Source organism: Platalea leucorodia (genome assembly GCF_965183815.1).
Source record: "Platalea leucorodia genome assembly, chromosome: 6".
Lineage (NCBI taxonomy): Eukaryota > Metazoa > Chordata > Aves > Pelecaniformes > Threskiornithidae > Platalea > Platalea leucorodia.
In genome coordinates, this window is record NC_138828.1 from 14,365,438 (window position 1) to 14,386,040 (window position 20,603).

A 20,603-nucleotide genomic window follows, 5' to 3' on the forward strand; every position below is an offset into this window, starting at 1 on the left:
TTGTCTACCATGCATGAAATACTTCAGTGCCTGGATTCCCCCTGTAACTGTGAATCAGCATTCTGAATGCCACGGACCAAGTCGCAAGGCTACTAACAATTACTGTGACAGCTTTAGGAATCACAGTGTCTTTCTACTGCTCCTCTGTTAAACAACCCTTACAAAAAGTTATTGCAGCTATTACTATTATATTTGTTATGAAATAATTTATGATGGTATCTATTAGAATTGCTTGCACTTACACTTACTCATGTTGTATCTAGGAGTCTTAACAGTCAGACATTAATCAGGCTTCCTAATACTCATAAATTCAAGTTTCCTTTTTGCAGAAATAGGTAGGAAGGCAAAAAAGGGCCCAGGTGATAAGTCAAAGTTACACAGCAAGAAAGAATGATTTGGGACCAGAAACTAAAGCGACCTGAATCACAGGCATAAGAACCCCAAAACCATGCACTGGTCAGCATTAACTCTACCAACACACGGTTGTGATGCACAGTGATAAGATATCTTCTAAGGTGCTTTATTTTTTTTTTTTTTTTTAAGTTTTGTTTTGTATCATTGAATGGCATCATTGAAAAAAAGCAAAGGAGGTTCTGGAGGGTTATTACAACTAATACATCGAATAAGTAGGTAAAAATTTTAAGGCGGAACAATTAAAGGTTGTGGGGTTTTTTTGCTGCTTAAAAGAAAATAACCTTTCTTCAGGGTCCATTTGTCATTTTCTGTAGATGCACTTCGGGACAGCTCTGTTGTTATCCTCTGTCCAGTCTCTAGATTTATGGGCAGAAAATATGCTTACAGAAAACTATGCACATCTCTCAGCATGCGCTGCTAATACTTCTGTTAGAGCAAGACCTTGTGTCAAATCCCTCTGACCTCAGCATTACTGTAATTCTGCAGCATCGACGCTTTACCTCACAGCATTATACAAGTATCGATGTACTTCACACAGCCAAATACTCGTGTACATGACTGAAGAAATAGAAGCATAAGGAAAGAACAGGAATTCCAGAAATTGAAAGAGTGCCAAGGTATTTCAATTACCTGACAATATCCTATGTTTGGATTTCTAAAAGCATAAGCTGTCAAGACTCTCCTTAGAGCAGCAATACCCATCTCATTCTGGAACGCAGGGTGTTCCGGAAGGGAGCGGTGCAGATCCCTCTCTATCTCTTCTGTAGCAAGATTATACTTCCCCATCGATTTCTCCACTAGGTCCTCATAATAGCCAGGATGAGTGGCCATTTCATTAATGGCTCCTGGGAGTGGGAGAACAGTATTAAAACCAGAAGAAAAAAGCAAGGGTTAGCAGATACCATATCCCAACACGATGATCTTCTGCTACCCTTTCATCTTGAATGTTACCAACAAGCACTTTGAAAGCAAATATGAAATGTTATTTTTGTAAAGGCAATTAAAAAAAAAAAAAAAAAAAGGGATGTTCTTAGGTGATTGAGGTATCATCCCTTCTTGTCTTCTTCTCTAGAGGCAATTTATAATGAGGTGAAAAAAAAATCCCCAAAACCAAAAGAAGATAAAGCCTTTCCCTCTTTCAGCCAGAAAGAAACAAGAGGCATGAAGAACAAACCAGCTGTGCAGTCACATGGTATCATGAGCTCTCTCTGCAGCTGGCCGTGGGTTTGATTATCCTAAATAACTCAAAACATGCCTCTGAGAAAGCTACTTGCCCTGAGGAGGAAGTAAATTAATGCTTGGTTGCAGAAAGTATGATATCTCGGCCAAAAGCAAGGGATAGGAACTCCTGAGCTCTATTCTTGCTTCTGAAAATGACTCTGTCATTTTGGGCAGGGCACTTACCCTGTCTTAGGGATACTATCGCATGCTTGCAGAGTTGCTATGAGATTTCACTGCTGACTTTAAAACTTCTTTGGAAATGAAAATTTCAGCAGCAAAGGAAATCAAGTGTCAGTAGCACAAAGTAATGCACATGGAAAATACTAATTATACATACCCCATGAAAACTGGTCCAAACTAGCTATTAATCAGACACAGGACAGATCTGTGCATTCCTGTGTATATTTTCCAAAAACATTTGTTTAATGCCCAGCAGCAAACAGAAGATGTACAAGATTAAGCATTATTAGGGAAGAAATAGAAAACAAACCAGCAAGCATCATTAGGTTATCATATAAAGTCCCTCATGTGCTCATAACCTAAATGGTGTGGGTAGCTGTGGTAACTATGTCAGGGAGGGGCAGAGCTAGAGAAGGCATATAGTAAATGAAAGGTTATGAAGAAAGACTGAGGTATGGACTGCTTTGCATGTAACTAGTAACAAAATGAATAAAATTCTTTAACTTTGAAAAAAAGCCTAATGGCACAAAGATCTAGAGAATCCTTGATGGCATGGAAGATGGACAGAAATATTTTCTCACCATTTTTCACATACTGGGGGAACCTAATAAAAAGATAAAAGTAACTTTTTTTAAATTATTAAAAAAAAAAAAAAAAAAAGTGGTTCCATGCAACATGCTTAAACTTTGGAATTCCTTGCAACAACTTGGCCAAAAAAGCCAAAGCTTTTGGCCAAAAGCTTGACCAGAAGCTTAGCTGGAGTCAGAAATGATTAAACAAATGGGAAGTATGCCTGCAGGTGGCTACTGAACATCTAGGAGCCCCTAGACTGCTGGCTTCTGGTAACAGAGTGTGCGTTCTGCTTTTTTATATTCTTCCCTAATTATTTGAGCCTGTTTGAGAAAGGGTATTTACCGGTCTAAACAGAACTCTTGTCTAAAGCAGTCTGGTGCTTGCTAACAATCACAGCCTTACTTGCTCCAAATATTTTTGGACACTTATTGCACCTCCAAACATCTTTGAAATCCTTTCTTCCCTCATGCTTTGCCTATATCCCACAGTCACATTTGAATGAATACCTACCTGAAAATAGTAGCCAAAGTTCCCCTCTCATGCTTTCTGGAATGCCCTTCAGCACAAGGTCTCTGGTTTTCTCTGTGCGATACATACAGACTCCTTGGCCATATTCAGCAAAGTGAATCTTCCAGGCCTGTTCCTTCAAAAACTCTTTAGCCTAAAAGCAAAGAGGCAGGCATAAAGATGCACCTACTCTTTCTAACACTCTGCCCCGCTGAAACGCTACATGCTAAAAAGCCTGCAACGTCCTAACTTTCCAAGGGAGCAAGGAATAACTTGGCTACAGTCCAATTCTCTTCTTAATGGGCTGCCTCCTCCCATTTCCTAGCTGCTGTTAAAAAAGTATCATTGAAGCAGTTGCACTTAAGAGCAGGCATACAGCCTCTCCTCGATTTACATCCAACTTTACTTTTTAATGTAGTGAAGTTGTCTGTCTTGGTAAAATGACAGCATGTTCAATGCTTTACTTCTGTGAAAAATACTGCCTCTTAACTGTCCATGACAGAATGAAACTCCTCTGGGTCAGAAACATGTATTTTAAAGAAAACATAGTTTAACAACTTTTTCAGTCAGGTACAGCACTCAGAGGTGCATTTTACCAGCTTGGGGTTGAACTCCTCAGGTGACCTCCGCCGATACATCGTCATTAAAGCTTGAGTTGCTGTTGGAATGCCATTGTCGTTGAGATTGAACTGCCGCTCTCCCTCCGACTCGGAGCTGAGGCTTTTATGAGGGCTGGCAGAAATTAAACTACCTGATCTTGTAAACACCTGTAGAAAGCAGTCACAAGCAACACAGACATGGGGCTAAGCCAGAGTCTGGACTTTTTACTTCATTTTACTTCAAAATTTATACATGCTAACAGCTAACAAAAACTGAGCAAATTAAATCACCCAGGCACATTCACAGGCTGAGCGTATGACAGCAGAAATTAAACCAGTATAGAATAATGAAATTGTTTCCAGTTTCTCAATAGCTCCCCTCCCTCACCCCGGAAAAGTAATCAAATCCTCTAATTAGAATTGCTAAGGTAGTGTTCATTTTAAGTAGCCCTGGGCAATTAAACCAGCTCCCTTGGTCTCCTGTCAACATCATAGGACCGTTGGCTCCCCAGGTAGCTCCTCGACGGTCCAGAATGTAAGATTTTATATATAACATATATTTATATCTCTGTGTGTACACATACACACACGTTTATATCTGTATATATGTTTATACAGACATACACAAAATAAATATTTTGTTCCCCTCACTTAAGAAAATGTTCTATAGAAAATTCAACGCTGTCAGATTGTGATATGGAATGAAAAGGATTTTCTGACTTCTCAAACAGCTTTGAAAATTTATCACAGTAAGATCTCGTATAGCAGTTAACACCAAATGCCTGAAATTGAAATTAGTAGTCATGCATGTCTACATATGTAGTCTATTACTACATATAATAATAATGCTTTCAATTATTAATTTGTGTTTATAATTCAGTAGGTAGAATACGTAGATCCATTTAGGGCAAAACGCAAGACAAAGTTTCAGCATTATACATATATGCGTATGTGCGCTGGTATACAACTACACGACACACCAATTATACCTCACCATCAACAAAGCAAGTAAAAAACTGACTTTTAAGATTTACATAGCAAACAGGGTAGGGCTACTCAGCACAATACTAAGGTATGGCTTAGTACAGACTTGGAACATGAGATCTACCTGCACAAAAACCAAAATGATACACCACAAAAGCCTTTTCTGCTTTGAGATCTGAACTGCTAAACTTTGCTGGGTTTAACAGATCTGATGAGGTGATACGAAGCACCTACATTTCATAAGTAAAACCTAGGAATTCAGCAGAAGCATTGATATTCAAAGTGTCTGAGAAAAGTTTATCTAATCATATCTTTTAAGAACCATTTACTTTGCATAGGTAAATCGGGAGGTGGTTCAGAATAGGGCCATCTGATGCCCAGGACAGGGGGATTTTTTTTGTTAGTTCAAATGTTCCAAAGTTCGCTAGCAGCGCACATGCAAACTTGCTCAGCTCAGGTATTGTTTTCTGAAGAATCAAAGGATACAATTTAGCAGCTAGTCTTGAATAGAAAGAGTTTTATATCAACTGATAATTTCTTCAAATTATTAAAATTCCACGATTACGCTTTGACTTGGAAAAGTCGATAAGATATTAAACAGTGTTATTCAATTAACCAGTTAGTTAACTATGACGCTTTCCAACAAGATACACTGTAATTTCAGAATGCAGCAGCAGGAGTTAGAGTAGCTCTTCCTCAGCAATGGTCATTTCTCTTAGGTCTAACATGAAAAAAAAATAGATATCCTAATTGTAACATTTTAACTGTTCAGCTGAAGGAAGCTAAAGGCATTAACACAAAAGAGGTAACGTATCTGTGTACAAAGGTTTAGTTTTACAAAAACTTAAAAGGTTTTTCCTGGCTTCTTTCTCTCCACACTAGTTAAAATCCCCTTCTTCTAGTAAGATTCATGTTCCTCCACGTACCTCATCATCTGAGCTGATATAGCTTCCAGAAATGTTTTTTTCCAAGTATATTTTTGAAGTGGTTTGTTGCAGAAAGTCTGAGATCCTCTGTACAAGAAAGTCTCTGTCTTTCAAGTTGGCAAAGAGGAATGTCATTCTGTTTTTCGTGCTGATGGATAATGGGCTAGGCAACACACTGGAGCTGTCTGCCTTTTCCACTATTGTCACCTAGGGAGAAACAGTAGCTACAGCTTAAGATCTTTAATTAATCAAGTTGCTTGGTCTAAGAAACCATCTTAATACAACAAACCCATGCCCCTTCCCCCCTCATATCGAATCACTATGGACATCTCCCCGCGGGAAAACAGGATTTGGATACAAGGACTTACAAGTCTGAAAGATGAAGACTGTCATCCCTCAAACAACTGCCTTCAGTACATTTTCCAGCAAAACTCCTTTGCACTGCTTAGTTTATTTTCCTCAGGCTTTATTTTAAAAGAATCAGTAAAACAAAATTTCTTCTGTGGGATGCAGGTCTATGGACTTTTTTGTAGGACCTCCGAATCCCTCTCCTGCTCCCCAACACCAGTACAGGTTGAATCAACAGAGACTTTTGCTTACTTTTTATTGCCAATATATGTATGTGACTAAGCCTTTCTTTTTGGCTAACGCTCCTGTTCTACTCTATTATAGCTGTACACTGTGATAACAACTGTTACTGCCACTGTATTTTCACGGTACACAGAAACCTGCAACAAAGGGAAACTAACCCCATGTCTTTCCTTGCAAAGGAAAGCACCAAACCCTGGGAGGTGGAGGTTTCTGTTCGGCCTTCAGTTGTTCGTGAGAGGGTCACTAACCTAACCAAACTCCAACCTGTAAACAGCACTCACACCACAATCTACTGAGCACAGGGCACTGGTTCCCTGAGCTTTCGGTAAAGCACATTAACACAAAAAAATCTCAGGGATAAGTCATGCACTGTGGATGAATTATAAAACAGCTGTGTGTTCTAAACATTACCAATTATTAGCCTTAAAAACAAATAAACGAATCAATCAAGTTTGTCCAGTTCATGCATTGAACAAAACACAAGGCACAATTATAAGTACTTTTAACCACTGCTTATGACTTTAAAAAATTTCCGAAGTAATGAAAACTGTCTTACTGCCTTCAGAATAGAAGAGGGTGCACTTCCATTTACCAGGACCTTTACTTTTGCTCTTTTTTTTTAACCCTTTTTAAAATAGAGATCAATGGTGAGACATTAGTGCTCTAATATTAATATTTCTCTAGCTAAAAGGATACGATAACCATTTTTCACACAACATTTTCTTTGAAGACGTATTTAAAGACTGCAATGCACTGCTCAGATGCTAAATCACTTCTCTGTCCTTCCAACTTCCTTTTATCTTTCTGTTAACTAAAAAGCTATTAGTTCTTCATTAACTTAAAGGACCTTCACTAACAGCATATTGAAATTAGCTAAAAAGCATTCCTGTCATTTTTCTGTTCCACTTCAAAACTCTGAGCATAATCAGCACAAAAAAGACAAGTTCTAGAGGCACAGGACAGACATTATAGAAAGCATGCTCTGCTATAATGAGAACAAATATCCACTTATTTCCTATTCAGGTAGAGACACACCCATATCTGAAGTGCTGATCTTGGAGACTGCACCTACTGGGTGCAGTGAGCAGTGCAGTCAGCCACTGAAAATCATCTTTTCTCATCATCATTTTTGAATCAGTGCTTTGTTATTGTCTTGTCTGTCAAAACATCTCCAGGATATCACAGAATACTGGAAGGGTCTGGTTAGGGTCTGACCCAAAGCTTTAATTAAATAGAAAGTTTCCCTTTAATTATTAAGGGTACTGATCAGTTGTTCTGAGGACTAGCGCTACCCAGTGTGTTACTGTGCTCCTTGCTGCTGCTCAGACTTAACCTGTTCACACAAAAGCACTTATTCCTTCAGCTATTTTGTCCTGGTTTTGGCTGGGATAAAGTTAATTTTCTTCCTAGTAGCTGGTACAGTGCTGTATTTTGGATTTAGGATGAGAATGATGTTGGTAACACACTGATGGTTTAGTTGTTGCTCAGTAGTGCTCACACCAGTCCAGGACTTTTCAGCTTCCCCTGCTCTGCCCAGTGCACAAGAAGCTGGGAGGGGGCACAGCCAGGACAGCTGACCCCGACTGGCCCAAGGGCTCTGCCATCCCGTATGGCGTCATGCCCAGTATATGAACTGGGGGAGCTGGCCCCGGGGGCAGAGAGCACTGCTCAGGGACAGGCTGGGCATCGGTCAGCAGGTGGTGAGCAATTGCATCATGCATCACTTGCTTTGTATATTATTATCACTACTACTATTTTACTTTCTTTTATTTCAGTTATTAAACTGTTTTTAACTCACAGTGTTCTCACTTTTACTCTTCCGATTCTCTACCCCATCCTACTGGGGGGAGTTGGGGTGGGGTGATGAGCAAGCAGCTGTGTGGTGCTTGGTTGCTGGCTGGGGTTAAACCACGAGATATTTACTTGTCTTAAAGCTTTAGAGCTGCTTTGAATCCCATGCTGCTGCGGCTGTGGTTATCAAAAGCAGTTGCTGAATCTGCATCCAGGAAAAGAGGTCCTGTTAAATGCAGACTTTGTTCTCCTCCTCCACCACTTTACCTGGAGGACTGTTGTTCCCTTGGAGTTCCAGACAAACAGCGCAACCATAATCAAATGTCTCTCCTCAAATAACCAAAGTCATTGCAACACACTGTGGAGAAGCTGTACTTCAAAGTTTCCAAACAAATACCATTTGTTTTCAACTCTTCATGATTTGTGGGGGAAAACAGCGCCTTGAAATATTCCATGGTTCTTCAGTCAAGCCAAAATGTCCTTGGTTACATCAGCTTTGCTACTATTTCCAAGACTTACTTTACACGGTTTTCCATTAACCCACAAATCAAGTCAATCATAAAAACCTCCCCAACGTAATTTTTTTTTTATTTCATCAAACAAATTCTTTTTACTGAACATCTGCTTTAAGCAGCCAGCTTTAAAAAGGGAAGCACACCAATTTTCAAAATGCTGACAAAAATTTTCCATATACAGGAATAAATGACTGTAAGTCTGTGTGAAGAGATAATTCAAATCTTTAGGATTATGAACCTTTTTACATCTGACGAAGGCAAATTTTATCTGACAGATTCTTTAATAGAAGTTCCACTCACCAGTCTAGGAAGTTTTATCATCCCTCCCTCCCTATGAGGCACAAAAAAAATGTACTGTGGGGCTGCAGATCAGAATATAAATTATGGGAGAGGAAGGACTCATGAGGGTTGTAAAAACTGACAAGAGAAAACTCCCTGTGAATTTCAGTAGTAGCTGCTTTGAACTAAGATACACAGTCATTAAATATTACTTAGAACACATCAGAATATTGTGCTCACAAGAGATTAAAGGGATGAAAAGAGGTTTTTCTCCAATAATAAAAAAAACCATCAAAGCTAGGATGCAATTTCCAATAGGATACTGCTTTATTATTTGCCCTATAAATTTACAAATACAAATATTTACCTCTCGAAGAGGGATAATAAGGCTGCACAAGTTCTCTTCTTTACTAGTAAAGCAAATGTAGTTTGTAGAAACAAACATCTGACCCAAAATATGCATTTTGTTGAATGGAGTCCAGAGAGTACAGTCTGTGTGTCCATCTAATTTCTCATCCTTGGGAAGTCGGAACAATGCACGGTATCTCTCACTCTTTGCTCTGGCATCAAGATCCCTAAAAAAACCCACAGAAAGCTTTTCTTGTTTTAAGAAATACATAATACATTTTAAGATATATTTTATACAAATCATTGCAAGTTACCTGCAACATACAACTCAGTTAAGCAGTGAGTGTACAGCAAAACAGTGGAAACAGTTTGCATATAGGGGATGTATAGTTTCCACCACTGGAAGACTCTAAAACTACATGAAAAAAGAATTCTGCCATGAATGACTTAGATACATTGATCCTGACTTCTCAGAGGGGAGAGACTGGGTGATCTTTTCACATTCAGCCCTACTTTCTGAGAATACATACACAGTGAATCCGTTTATTACTAAATAACACATGACCGCCTGTAATATTACACCAAAAATGCTTCTTTGAGGCTTATTTATTAACATGATGGAATCCTTAGGGCTAGAGTTTGTTAGCAATTTCAAGACTTAATCTTGATAATGCATTCAGTGCAAAACACTGAGTAGTGATATAATGCATGTCAGATGTCACTAAGTAATGAGAAATATAAGCAAGCACTGGTTACAATTCTGTATGATTCACTAACATGACCAACATATAAAATCATGAAAAAATTAACAAGAAACTATCAAATTGCAGTATGATATCTATAAAAGAAGCAGAAATATTTTCCAGATTATTTTTCATCCCTTAGAATTTTATGTCATTTTTTATATCTCTGTTACCTAAAATAAGTTCTAGATAGAATTAATCATCTAAAGTAATTTTTCAGTTCCAGTTATAGGACCAAGTATGAATGTTAGGCACATTTCTTAATAACACTTAAATCACTTTATTACCTTCCCCTGGTAACATAAAAGGGCCTTACAACAGATACCTAATGCAGCCAATGTTGAGAGATATGTTACAGAACTTCTAAACAAATGAGAATTTGGCTCAAATATGTTTCTTTTATTTTTGCAACATGTTCATATTCAAATGTTATCCCTTTCCTGTTTCAACAGGAGACCAAGTAATTATTTTTAAATAATTATTCACATTTTACCACGGCTGGAATCAATCCTTCCTTTTGGAGTAACAGTAAATGGCAGCAACATTAGAAAGCTTTTGGACAAAATGCTGCAAGTAAAAGGACTGAGGAGAAACAAATGACTAAGAGCCAGTGCTACCTACCGTTTTAGTGCAGATACTTTTTTGGGGGATTTCTTTTTCAGTTTGGGTAATGACCTGTCTTGTTCAAATCCTTCATTGTCCAAAAGCTGTCGCATAGCTATATTGGCAAGCTGTTCCATTAGTTTAAATGTCTCGCTGATATTAAGGAATACTGAGAAGAAATGTTCACTTGACCTTGTGCTCACTTTGATCATATCAGGGAAGAGCAGTGTAGCATTCTTCTCAAGTTGAGTGATATCAACCCAGCGGATAACTAACTTCGCTGAACAGAAGCAAACAAAAAAAAGATTCAGTACAAAATTTAGCATATTCAAAAACATTTAACTTCCTCTTCCTATAAAATGTATTCAGCTGAAATTTTCTTCCATCTTGAAAAGTTGGGAGGACAGCATAAATAGACCCAGCTTGTACAAATTATGATCACCTGACAAACAGCAGATAAAAGTTTAAATATCGTTTACTTCTGTACAAAACACCACACAAAAGCATTACAAAGCTAGGTGGGCTAACATAATTTGTCACGGCCACAGAACTTGCTCAGGCTCTGATGTCCTCTTTTCCTATGGAAGCAAAGAAACACAATCTAAACACATCAGACAGGCTTGCATTATTTTTATACATGAAAAAGTTTCAAATATTACAGTAATGACAGATCCTTGGCTTTTCCAACACCACTACAGGTTAGGATATTGTCCTTAAAGTAGGGACTAAATCTACATTTGTTTTTGTCAAAAAAAAAAAAAAAAAAAATCCAGTTATTCACTAGGGTAAGTCTACACAGCTAAATAGAAAGACCTGGGACTGATCCATTGCCCACACCCAAGTACTGCAGACTCGCTCACCTCCACACTGCTCAGGATTAACTCCCTCTAGAGCAGACTGGTTGCATCCACACTATGTAGCTCGTGATACTGCATCTGCTTTGAGCCCTTTGTGATGCCCCAGTGTTGTACAAGAGTAAATGCAGCATTTGAGGTGGCAAAGTCTGCCAGGGTAGTACTGGAGGATTGTATAAGAGCAGAAGGAGCCAAAAACTGGTGTGATCTCATCCCTATTCCCTTTTGGGCATAGTCCCTGAAGTGAACCATGCCTCTAAATGATGCCCAGGTATTGTTTTACAGAGAACTACTTTGAGAAATACAAAACAAACAAGGGAACAAGCACACAGTTAAGCAGTGTGACAATCAGGGAATTGCTCCCTGCTCCTCTTTTCCTCAGCTGTGTCTTTGCACCCCCAGCAGTTCGGCACATGAACAGTAACAACTACAGAAGGTTTCCTAACAATTCTTAGATGCACAGACCACCATTCCACTGTAAAACATACCTTCCCTGCCCATGAGGAAAGAATAAAAGCAAAGGTGATTAATGCTGAGATACACCCAGCCCTGACGGGGAACTTTCCCCTTCCAGTAACTGCAGGAGTAGTAGTTCACTAATTTCTCTTCTTCTGGCATCCCAAATAGCTTGTGAAATTTCACTATGGCTTCCTTAAATTTTTCTGTATCGTCATCCTCCTTGATGCCATTGATTTTGTTGTACTCAGCGATGATGCCCTAGTGGGGAGTGAAAGAAGTACAGCATGTTAGTTGCTATGGGGTATCGGATATCGTAATTACCATTGCTGTCTGGGCCAGAGGCCACAAGAGTTACTGCAACGTCAAGAAAGTCTTTTGCTTATCCCTTATTCTTCTGCTCATTCTTTTGCTTATATAGTTATTTACACTATTCAAGGCTGTCTTTCTGATGCCTTGCTCCCTTCCATGCCTATTTCAAAAGCAACCAAACACCAACCACTTGCCAGTACCCTGTTTTAAATCAATCGGCCTATCTCAAATACTCCTAACAACTCTGTAAAGAGCCTATAATTTGTAAGATTTTCCCCTTCCATGTAAATATGCTCCCTGGGGAGACAGGGATAGGATTTCACCAGAAAATTTTCTTCTAAAAGGAAGTAAAAAAGTCAAAGGAAAAAAGGATCTGTTATTCATTAGGGAAAATATTAAACAACTTTTATGACCCCTCTTAGTGGATCTTGAGCAAAAGAAAAGAGCAAGAGAAAAAAAAAATCTCCTATTAGATTAACTGGTAGGATGGAAAAATCATTCACACTTTCAGGTGCAGACACTTCTTCATCAAATTTGAAGTGGCAGCAGTCTTGTGAAAAGCTGCTTTTTGACATCTCAAAGACTACAGTTCCTTCTGTTCTCTACTGAAGCTCTGGTCCACTCACTTATTTTCCCAATCTCTTTTATAAATCTTCTCTGTTGCCTTCTATATTAAAGTTACAAAAAGGAAAGTTACTTCTTGCCTTCAAATTGCTCCATTTACATGGAAAGCAGAGTGGAAGACAGCGAACCATCATTCACATTTAATATTTGTCCAGCTCTAAAAAGTAACAATTTCCTTAAAGGATTACATTTCACAAGACAGATGTCTTCTTGCATAAGGTGTTTCCGTGATCATCTATAGCCCTCATACCTGATTCACTAGTGAAACACAAACAACTAGGGGATTCTTAAGACAGCTGACTTACTACATGAAATGTTAAAAAGAGGAATGAGACAAAGCCAATGCTTAGAATACGCACCAAGCACAGTAATTTTGCTTACAAGCAATCTTTTACTAAAATATTTATTTTTAGATAATTTGTCGTGTGGATAAAGTACTTTTTACCAGTATAGCTACGATCTCTCCTATAAGGAGAAAAAGGAGTTGTAGTAAAATCAACAAAAAACCCCCTCAAACAAACAACACCAAACAAACAAAAAAATCAACCAGCAACCCCTAACACCTATACGAAGTGTAAATGCCAACACTACAGGATTTAACTACACAGAAGAGGGTAAGGAGACATTATACGATGAGTGCATGAAAAAAAAAAATTAAAGCTTTGCACTGGAAAAGCAGTTACATAAAAAACTGTCAAAGTTTAAGACAGAAGCAACATTGTAATTAATTTTAGAACATATAATGTTTGAAGACCTGCCTATATATATATTTTATATATATTTATTTATATTAATCACACTACTGTAGTTATGTGCACTAACCCCCATTTTCCTAATTTTTACATACATGTTGCTACCTAGAATCTGTCTTTCCTTCAAAAAGGTGGAGCAGCCTGGGGACTACCAGGTCAAATTTGTTTAGAATTCACGTCAGTTTTCCTTCCACAGTCACATTTATCATTAACAACATTTATAATAATATATTTAACTACCTGTATTTTTCCTCTGACAAATGTATTTATGTCATTCTCATTTTCAAAGATTGAAAGAGTTTGCAACAAATTCTGTTCAAGCCATTCCCAGTGTTCAGTGATTTCCTTCCTTGAGCAACCTGTATATAAAAAAAAAAGTCACAAAATAAGAAATTCACCAATGTCAATGTCCTCTTAATCATAATCAAAAGACTCTAATAAAACGTGGCAGTAACTGGAGATGCAATATTTCACCAGATGCTGTGTCCCTGGAAATTCCAAAATTTTCTCCCATAGTCTTGAATTTCATAATAGGTAGCAATCTTCAAGATTATTCTGTGAGAAGCACAAGCTACTTATGTCAGTATCACAAGCAAAACCCCCCTACACGTAGAATTCTAACCACAATAACACCACCGAGCTGCCCAATGTCACATTAAAGAGTTAGCAAAGGTATCACCTGCATCTGCTAGGAGCTGACAAAAAAAACCCAACAGTTGTATATTCTACCATTGGCTCCTAATTCTTCACCATTATATACATCTATAAATTATGAAACTGACAAAAATCTGAAGAGTAAAAGCTGAAAAGGATCATTTTCCTGACAAGTCTGTTACAACGTGTCTTCCTCAAAAGAACAGTGCTGAAAGACCTCGAAGAAAGCTGTATCTTTTTAGGGGATGGGGGTTGTCAGAGGTGGTTTGCTTTTAATGATGAAAGAATAAACTAAACTTCGATCACCCTAGTTTGCTTCGGAGACCAAAAGGGGTCAAGGGAGATATCTTTGATACTGAGGAATCAGCATACGTGTGGTCTGTAAAGTAGTACAGAATAGGGATGAAAAAGCTTCTTGTATGAACTAGAGTTTATATATGCAAACTTTTGCTTCTATTTTACTTGAGATGGATTGCAATAAATACAACTTCCATTTTGACCCCGTTCTCAACATCTCGCAGAATAAAGTTGTTGGTGCTCTTCAGGATCTCTCTGTGCCCACCCTAAAGGAAGAATAAATTCAAGCACTCACAAAAAAATTGTTGCCCCAAAAAAGGATATTGAGGGAACTATGTCAAAACTGGGACTTTTAAGTATTTTCAGAAAACAAACATTACATGTTCACATAGGAACATCTGTACCTGAAGCTTGATTAAAAGTATCTCAATCCAGGCAGGAAACAGCATCACTACTACGTCATCTTTTTGTTCAAATCACAAATTTGGCTCATTTCACTCAGAACTAGCAAGTAAATGTACCTACCTACTAATGCCTATAGAACCCAACAAAGCGAAGGGGATCATGTGAAGCAACCATTCGAAAGAGGTTCAATTACAACAAGCTGTTGCTAATAACTTCTTCAGCTTCACTACAGGCACAAACTGTCACATGTCTGCGCATAAGTGTTTCCGTGGTTTGTAGAAGAACTCAATGCAACCATCTTGAATACATACCAAACAATCGTTTTCCTTGTTGTTCAGCAACAAACGATGGGGAAAAATATTCTTTCTACAGTATACAATCAGAGCTTTACACAACTCCAATGAAAGCAACAGAACACAACATTCAGTGCAACTTCCAGGGGAATTTCACAATTCTAGTTGTAGTATGGGTACATAAATCATGCTGCAGAATAGCCTGCATATGTAACCAATATTTCAGAACCACAAGTGATCGCCACTGCTGCTTCTCCTTAAAACTACTGGATGCAACCAGACCTTTCTGGAACTCAGGAGGTGGTCTGAAGACTAATTTATTTCTTCTTGGCTTTTACACTGCTGTAAAAAGCAATGATGAAATACATGAGCTATGTATATAAAACCAGACTGTCATCAGAAAAATCGCTCATCTCTTGAAGAGCAGAGACAAGCAGTGCAGATGCACTATCATGACAAACTATTTCTTACAGCTGTCTATTTTTTTGTTTGCGGTTCATCAATTATTTTTCATCACTTCTTACGAAACAGCTTTGGTTGATTATAGCAATCCATCTCCTTGTTTCAATTGCTTTTTGTCTCCACTATCTTACTGTTTACTCTCCCAGTCTCATCTACAGCAGATCATGCAATCAGGCCAAAACCCACACCCCAGCTCTCATCAATTTATCACCACAGTCTAGATCTTTCTCTTTGCTTTGTTCACTCAGGATTAAAAAAACACTTTTGCTGCAATGTTTTAAACTATAGGTCTATTTTAACTCTGCTACTGGCAAGTCTTTGCCTATCTTAGCATATTAAAAGCATTCACTATTTTGCCATCACTGGCCTTTTAGGTAAATTAAGCAATATCTCTAACTCTCAGGGAAGGGAAAAGAACAGTTAAACCACTGCACTTTGGAATACAAAACCCTCAAGACTGGCAGGAAATAAAAGGGAAAATAGCTACAACGCATACAGTAGGCTCCTAAACACTCCGTCCCCTCCTCTAAATGATACGCTCAGCTTATGGTGCGCTCGATGGTTGAAATAGTGTAATGTTGGCCAGCATACCTGGTAGACTGAGCTATTCTCCTCCGTCTTCAGGGAGGAAACTAATAAGCGTGTTAAACAGAAGTTGGAGAGCTAAAGGAGGTCTAGACCAGAAGAGCTGGATGGAGGAAGGATGCATGGTGCTGGAGAGAGGATGAGAAGGGGCAATTGCCTGGCAGGTGGGGTGCAGTAACAGCATGAGCAACATGGGAACATCTCTGGGTGTCAGGGTTAGGTTTCTAGCATCTGGGTTGGTTTGTATAAAGTAAGAGGTGAAGGTACAGAGGGAGTATGACTGAGTTCAGGACTGAGAAGAAAACTAACAAGTTATATAAATGTGCTTTCAAACACACTCAGAAGTATAATGTCAGTATTGTTTCAGTCAGTGACTGAGAATAGGAAAGGTTTAACTTGAGACAGCTGATGAGGCTGTCATGTCCGGTCTTCTCTCCCAAGTAGATACTTACCTGAGATACTTATTAGTCAACCTGAACTGCTGCCTTAACAGAATGAACTGCAAGACAACCTGTAACACTCTGGGGAGCCTAAAATTGTTCTTGCCAGTAATGGCAGGTTCAGGAGTGGCCTCACAAAACCTCAATTTGTGCAGAGCGGGAGAAGACAATAGTTACAGCTGGTAAACTCAACAGCACTCTAACAGTAGAGTTAATACCCAAGAAAATTCACATCCAAAATGAATTATAAACAAATCTGGGGTCTAAACACCTAAAATGACTATTTAGAGCAAACAAAGCCCCTTGGATTATTTTTTACCCCCAGAATACTCTTGTACAGAACAAGACCAAATGCCATGCAGCATGAATGAATAGGAAACAATCACATTTCTTCCAGTCACTCTGTAGAGCTACTTACTGAAGATGGAGATTATTGCTTTATGGAAGGCAGGGGAGAATATGACAAATTTCTGTAAAAATAAGAGATTACAAGTACCAAATAACCAGCAGTCTACCCCTAGGGAACAGGGAGGGACAGCTGTACAATGCCGGACAAATCAGAGTTGCATAGCTAAAGGCAGCCAAATCCCTTAGTAACCTGTATAATGGTAACAACCCTCGATCAGTTCAGAAGGAATTGCTTTAGTTGCAAGTTCATAAAATAACCACAGCACAGGGCCTTAGGCAACACTGGGCAGCTCAGCTTCAAGGTTGCTTAGATAAATAATTTGCTCTCTGTAAAATTTTACCTTCTTGTAAGAGCCACACTACTCTCCTCAAGGGATGAGACTAAGCCAGTGCAGTCTTATAATTCAACAAAAATAACTAAGCCAATCAACCAGCTAGATATCAGGAGACTAAAAATTCAAGAAACATTCCACAAAATGGAAGCACAGATATATTCATTAACTACTTTAGCAATTTCAATTAGGGTTAAGACTCATAATTGAAGAGCACTTATTAAAACTAACTTAAATGTAAACACAGTACCATATTTCTACATAAAACCTGCAATATCTGTCACAGAAGAGAAACAAAACCCTCACAGTTCAGCAGCAGCATAAATTTCAACACATATGTTACATTTGTTTATTCTGGGGCCATAACTCATCCGCCTTCAATTTTGTGGCCCTGGTTATCTGAGGACATACATTGTAGGTATAAAATTATAGTAATTATCTATACGTGTCATGCAAAAAACCTGAAAATGCACTTAAAGAAAAGTCACATGGCCTACTTATAAAGTCTTAAAAATTCAATTCTGAATATGCGCACAGTACGAATGTCTTTGAAGAAACACTATTTTCTTGAGAACTTAGTGATATGTTATTTTCTTTGGAAGGGAGTCTGCAAACAGCAAGAAAATTTGTGCTCTCAGTTGCTCCCTTTCAAGTTTATGGGACAGAGGTTCTTTAATCGCTGCACGCTGACATTTGGATGAAGGGAAGAAGGGATTGTACGTGCACTTGCAACTACCTCTGCTTGTGCACAAATAGCGTAAACATACTGGCAAGTACTTTTACCCTTCTTTCTCATGACTGAGATCCACGGAAAGCTGACATGCAAGGTCCCAATACTTATGGTCACAGCAGAGTAGCTGACAGTACAAAGCAAGCAGTTAAATGAAGATTTGGAAATGACCTTCATAATATTGACAATTTCATGAATATCTGTTTTTACTACTAGCTGTCACTAAAGGCAAATTATGTTATACGAATTTTAAAATCTTCAGCGAGTTGGTACTAATAGGTGCAGAGGGAAACACAGCTGTTTAAATCGATGCCTTCTTTCAGGTCTGATACCATCAAAAGTAGCAAGAAATACTTAGAATGATAGAATCACAGAATCGTTAAGGTTGGAAAAGACCCTTAAGATCATCGAGTCCAACCGTTAACCTATCACTGCCAAGTCCATCACTATACCATGTCCTCAAGCACCACATCTATCCGTTCTTTACATACCTCCAGGGATGGAGACTCAACCACTTCCCTGGGCAGCCTGTTCCAGGCTGTTACTTGTGCTAATACAAGCTATTCAAAAACTTCCTATTGGATTCAGAACATGACACAGCTTCGGTATCACCTTTGCCAGACACACAAATCATATGCTCATAAGAATAGAGCCTGCTTTGAACTGCTAAAATTATTAGATCTATGGCAAACCTTCATCCATTCCTCCTCCTCTTCCTTTCCCAAAAGAAAACATTTGTCTGGAGGAAAAAAGTCATCCAAATAATGTAAATGTCAAATTTTACTGGGAGAATGGGCACAGATGAGAGGGCACTGTTAGGCCAGAAGCCTACAGCTTCATTAACTAGCATTTTTGAATGTCAGGCAGCATTGGGGGTGCTGGAAGTTACCAGTCTGTTAAAGAGATAACAGGCATGTGTGCACTTCTCATTTGTCCTTTCTCAATTTTCTTTCAAATGAACAGAGTTCTGGCTGCTGTGTTTGAAACTTTAGAGCTAGAAGAGCTGCATTCAAAAATTTCCATTTGCTAAGATTGAAAAGCAATACTATCAAAGTGAGGATCTGACCTTGGCCAATCAAAGCTAAATAACCTCGACCTTCTGCATTCAGCTTCAGACACTTTCTTCAGAGCCGGCAAGCAGAACCAGAGACTAACTACATACTGCTTTATGCTACTTGCAATAGGCACCTGACCACAGAAATAAGCATTTAGTATTCACAGGATCTGATGCATGCAAAAATCCTACTTAATGTACCAGATTATCGAATTGATTGATTTCACCAACTACTATAATGACAGAAGAAACAGTCTTACAGTTAGAGATGTGAAAGTTTGAGCCTTAAAGAGCAAAACTCTTAAGAGTTGTTGCATCCATGTAATAACATACACTTGTCTGTTAAACTCTAATTTAGCTACCATCTTGCTGAATTTCTAAGTACATCATATTTAGAAGTACAACACATTGTCTGAAATAAATGTCCAGGAGGTGGGCATCCCTGGGATCTAGATGGTATTTATCCTGGAGGAGACAGAGCTCACTATCCAGGAAATGCCATACGGATATTCAGTACTTGGGTGAGAGCTGGGGTTGCGCTATCTTCCCGGTTTCCATTTCAAGGGAAGCCGGGTGCCCCGTCTGGGTAATTTGGGGGCTATAACCCAGGTACTCCTCCTACCATGCTCTTTAGAGATATCACATCACCCAGGAATGCTGCACTTTAGAAGTGCTGTAGAAGTGAGCCATGGGCATGGAGAAGAACATGCAAGGAGGAGGGACGGCTACTAGACTGCTTGTCTGGGCACATACTTGGGAGATGAAGGGTGGGAAATAACAGAGGCTTCTGTCTCTGTTCCATGGCCATTTCTGGTTTTACTCAGTCATTGTGCATAACACATACATACATGCTGGCATTCAAGGTCTGAATTTTAGAAGCTTTGGAGCTTCTTAATTTAGCCACTAGAGCAGGTTTTCATCCTGACCTATTTATTTGTCCTGAAATGACTGTGCTCAGCAGGCAGGATGCTCTATTAGTTATGTGGCACAGTACCCAGGAAGAATAAAAATCCACATGTCTGTATGTTTGTCCTTACCACAGGCAATAGTCCAATAGACCAAGGAGTCTGGTGCTTGGTAGAGGATTCGATACGGTGCCACTCTGGCACTGGAGTCCAACACGACATCAAGAGTACCCACAAGGAGACCTATGGAACAGGAAATTCTGATGAATACACGGCGATGCATCATCCAAGATCCCACAGGAGGGGGCTCCACAGCCCTCCCTCCCCCCCTTCCATTTCACCCTCCACAGCAAAATGCAAACCTATTGGGCTGGTTTTGGCTGGGATAGAGTTGATTTTCTTCATAGTAGCTAGTATGGGGCTGTGTGTTGGACCTGTGCTGGAAACAGTGTTGATAACACAGGGGTGATTTAGTTACTGCTGAGCAGTGCTTACACAGAGTCAAGGCCTTTTCTGCCTCTCACCCCACCCCACCAGCGAGCAGGCCGGGGGTGCACAAGGAGTTGGGAGGGGGCACAGCTGGGACAGCTGACCCCAACTGACCAAAGGGCTATGCCGTACCATATGACATCATGCTCAGCATAGAAAGCTGCAGGAAGAAGAAGGAAAGGGGGGACATTCAGGGTTATGGCATTTTGTGTTCTCAAGTAACCATTACGCGTGACAGAGCCCTGCTTTCCTGGAGGTGGCTGCACACCTGCCTGCC

The 20,603-nt window shown here is 39.2% G+C and overlaps 1 protein-coding gene across 1 annotated transcript in view; it reads right to left on the reverse strand.

Annotated features, from left to right (window-relative positions):
- Positions 1-20,120, reverse strand: part of TBC1D9 (TBC1 domain family member 9) — a gene marked incomplete at its 5' end in the record, with an annotated part of 38,652 nt that extends 18,532 nt beyond the window's left edge. The window contains 9 exons of the mRNA XM_082315039.1: positions 1,045-1,259; positions 2,899-3,049; positions 3,492-3,662; positions 5,405-5,611; positions 8,948-9,155; positions 10,293-10,554; positions 11,617-11,845; positions 13,513-13,631; positions 19,970-20,120. Of these exons, the coding sequence (XP_082171165.1) occupies positions 1,045-1,259; positions 2,899-3,049; positions 3,492-3,662; positions 5,405-5,611; positions 8,948-9,155; positions 10,293-10,554; positions 11,617-11,845; positions 13,513-13,631; positions 19,970-20,120 (1,713 nt within the window). The remainder of the gene's footprint in view (positions 1-1,044; positions 1,260-2,898; positions 3,050-3,491; positions 3,663-5,404; positions 5,612-8,947; positions 9,156-10,292; positions 10,555-11,616; positions 11,846-13,512; positions 13,632-19,969) is intronic.
- Positions 20,121-20,603: the final 483 nt, after the last annotated feature.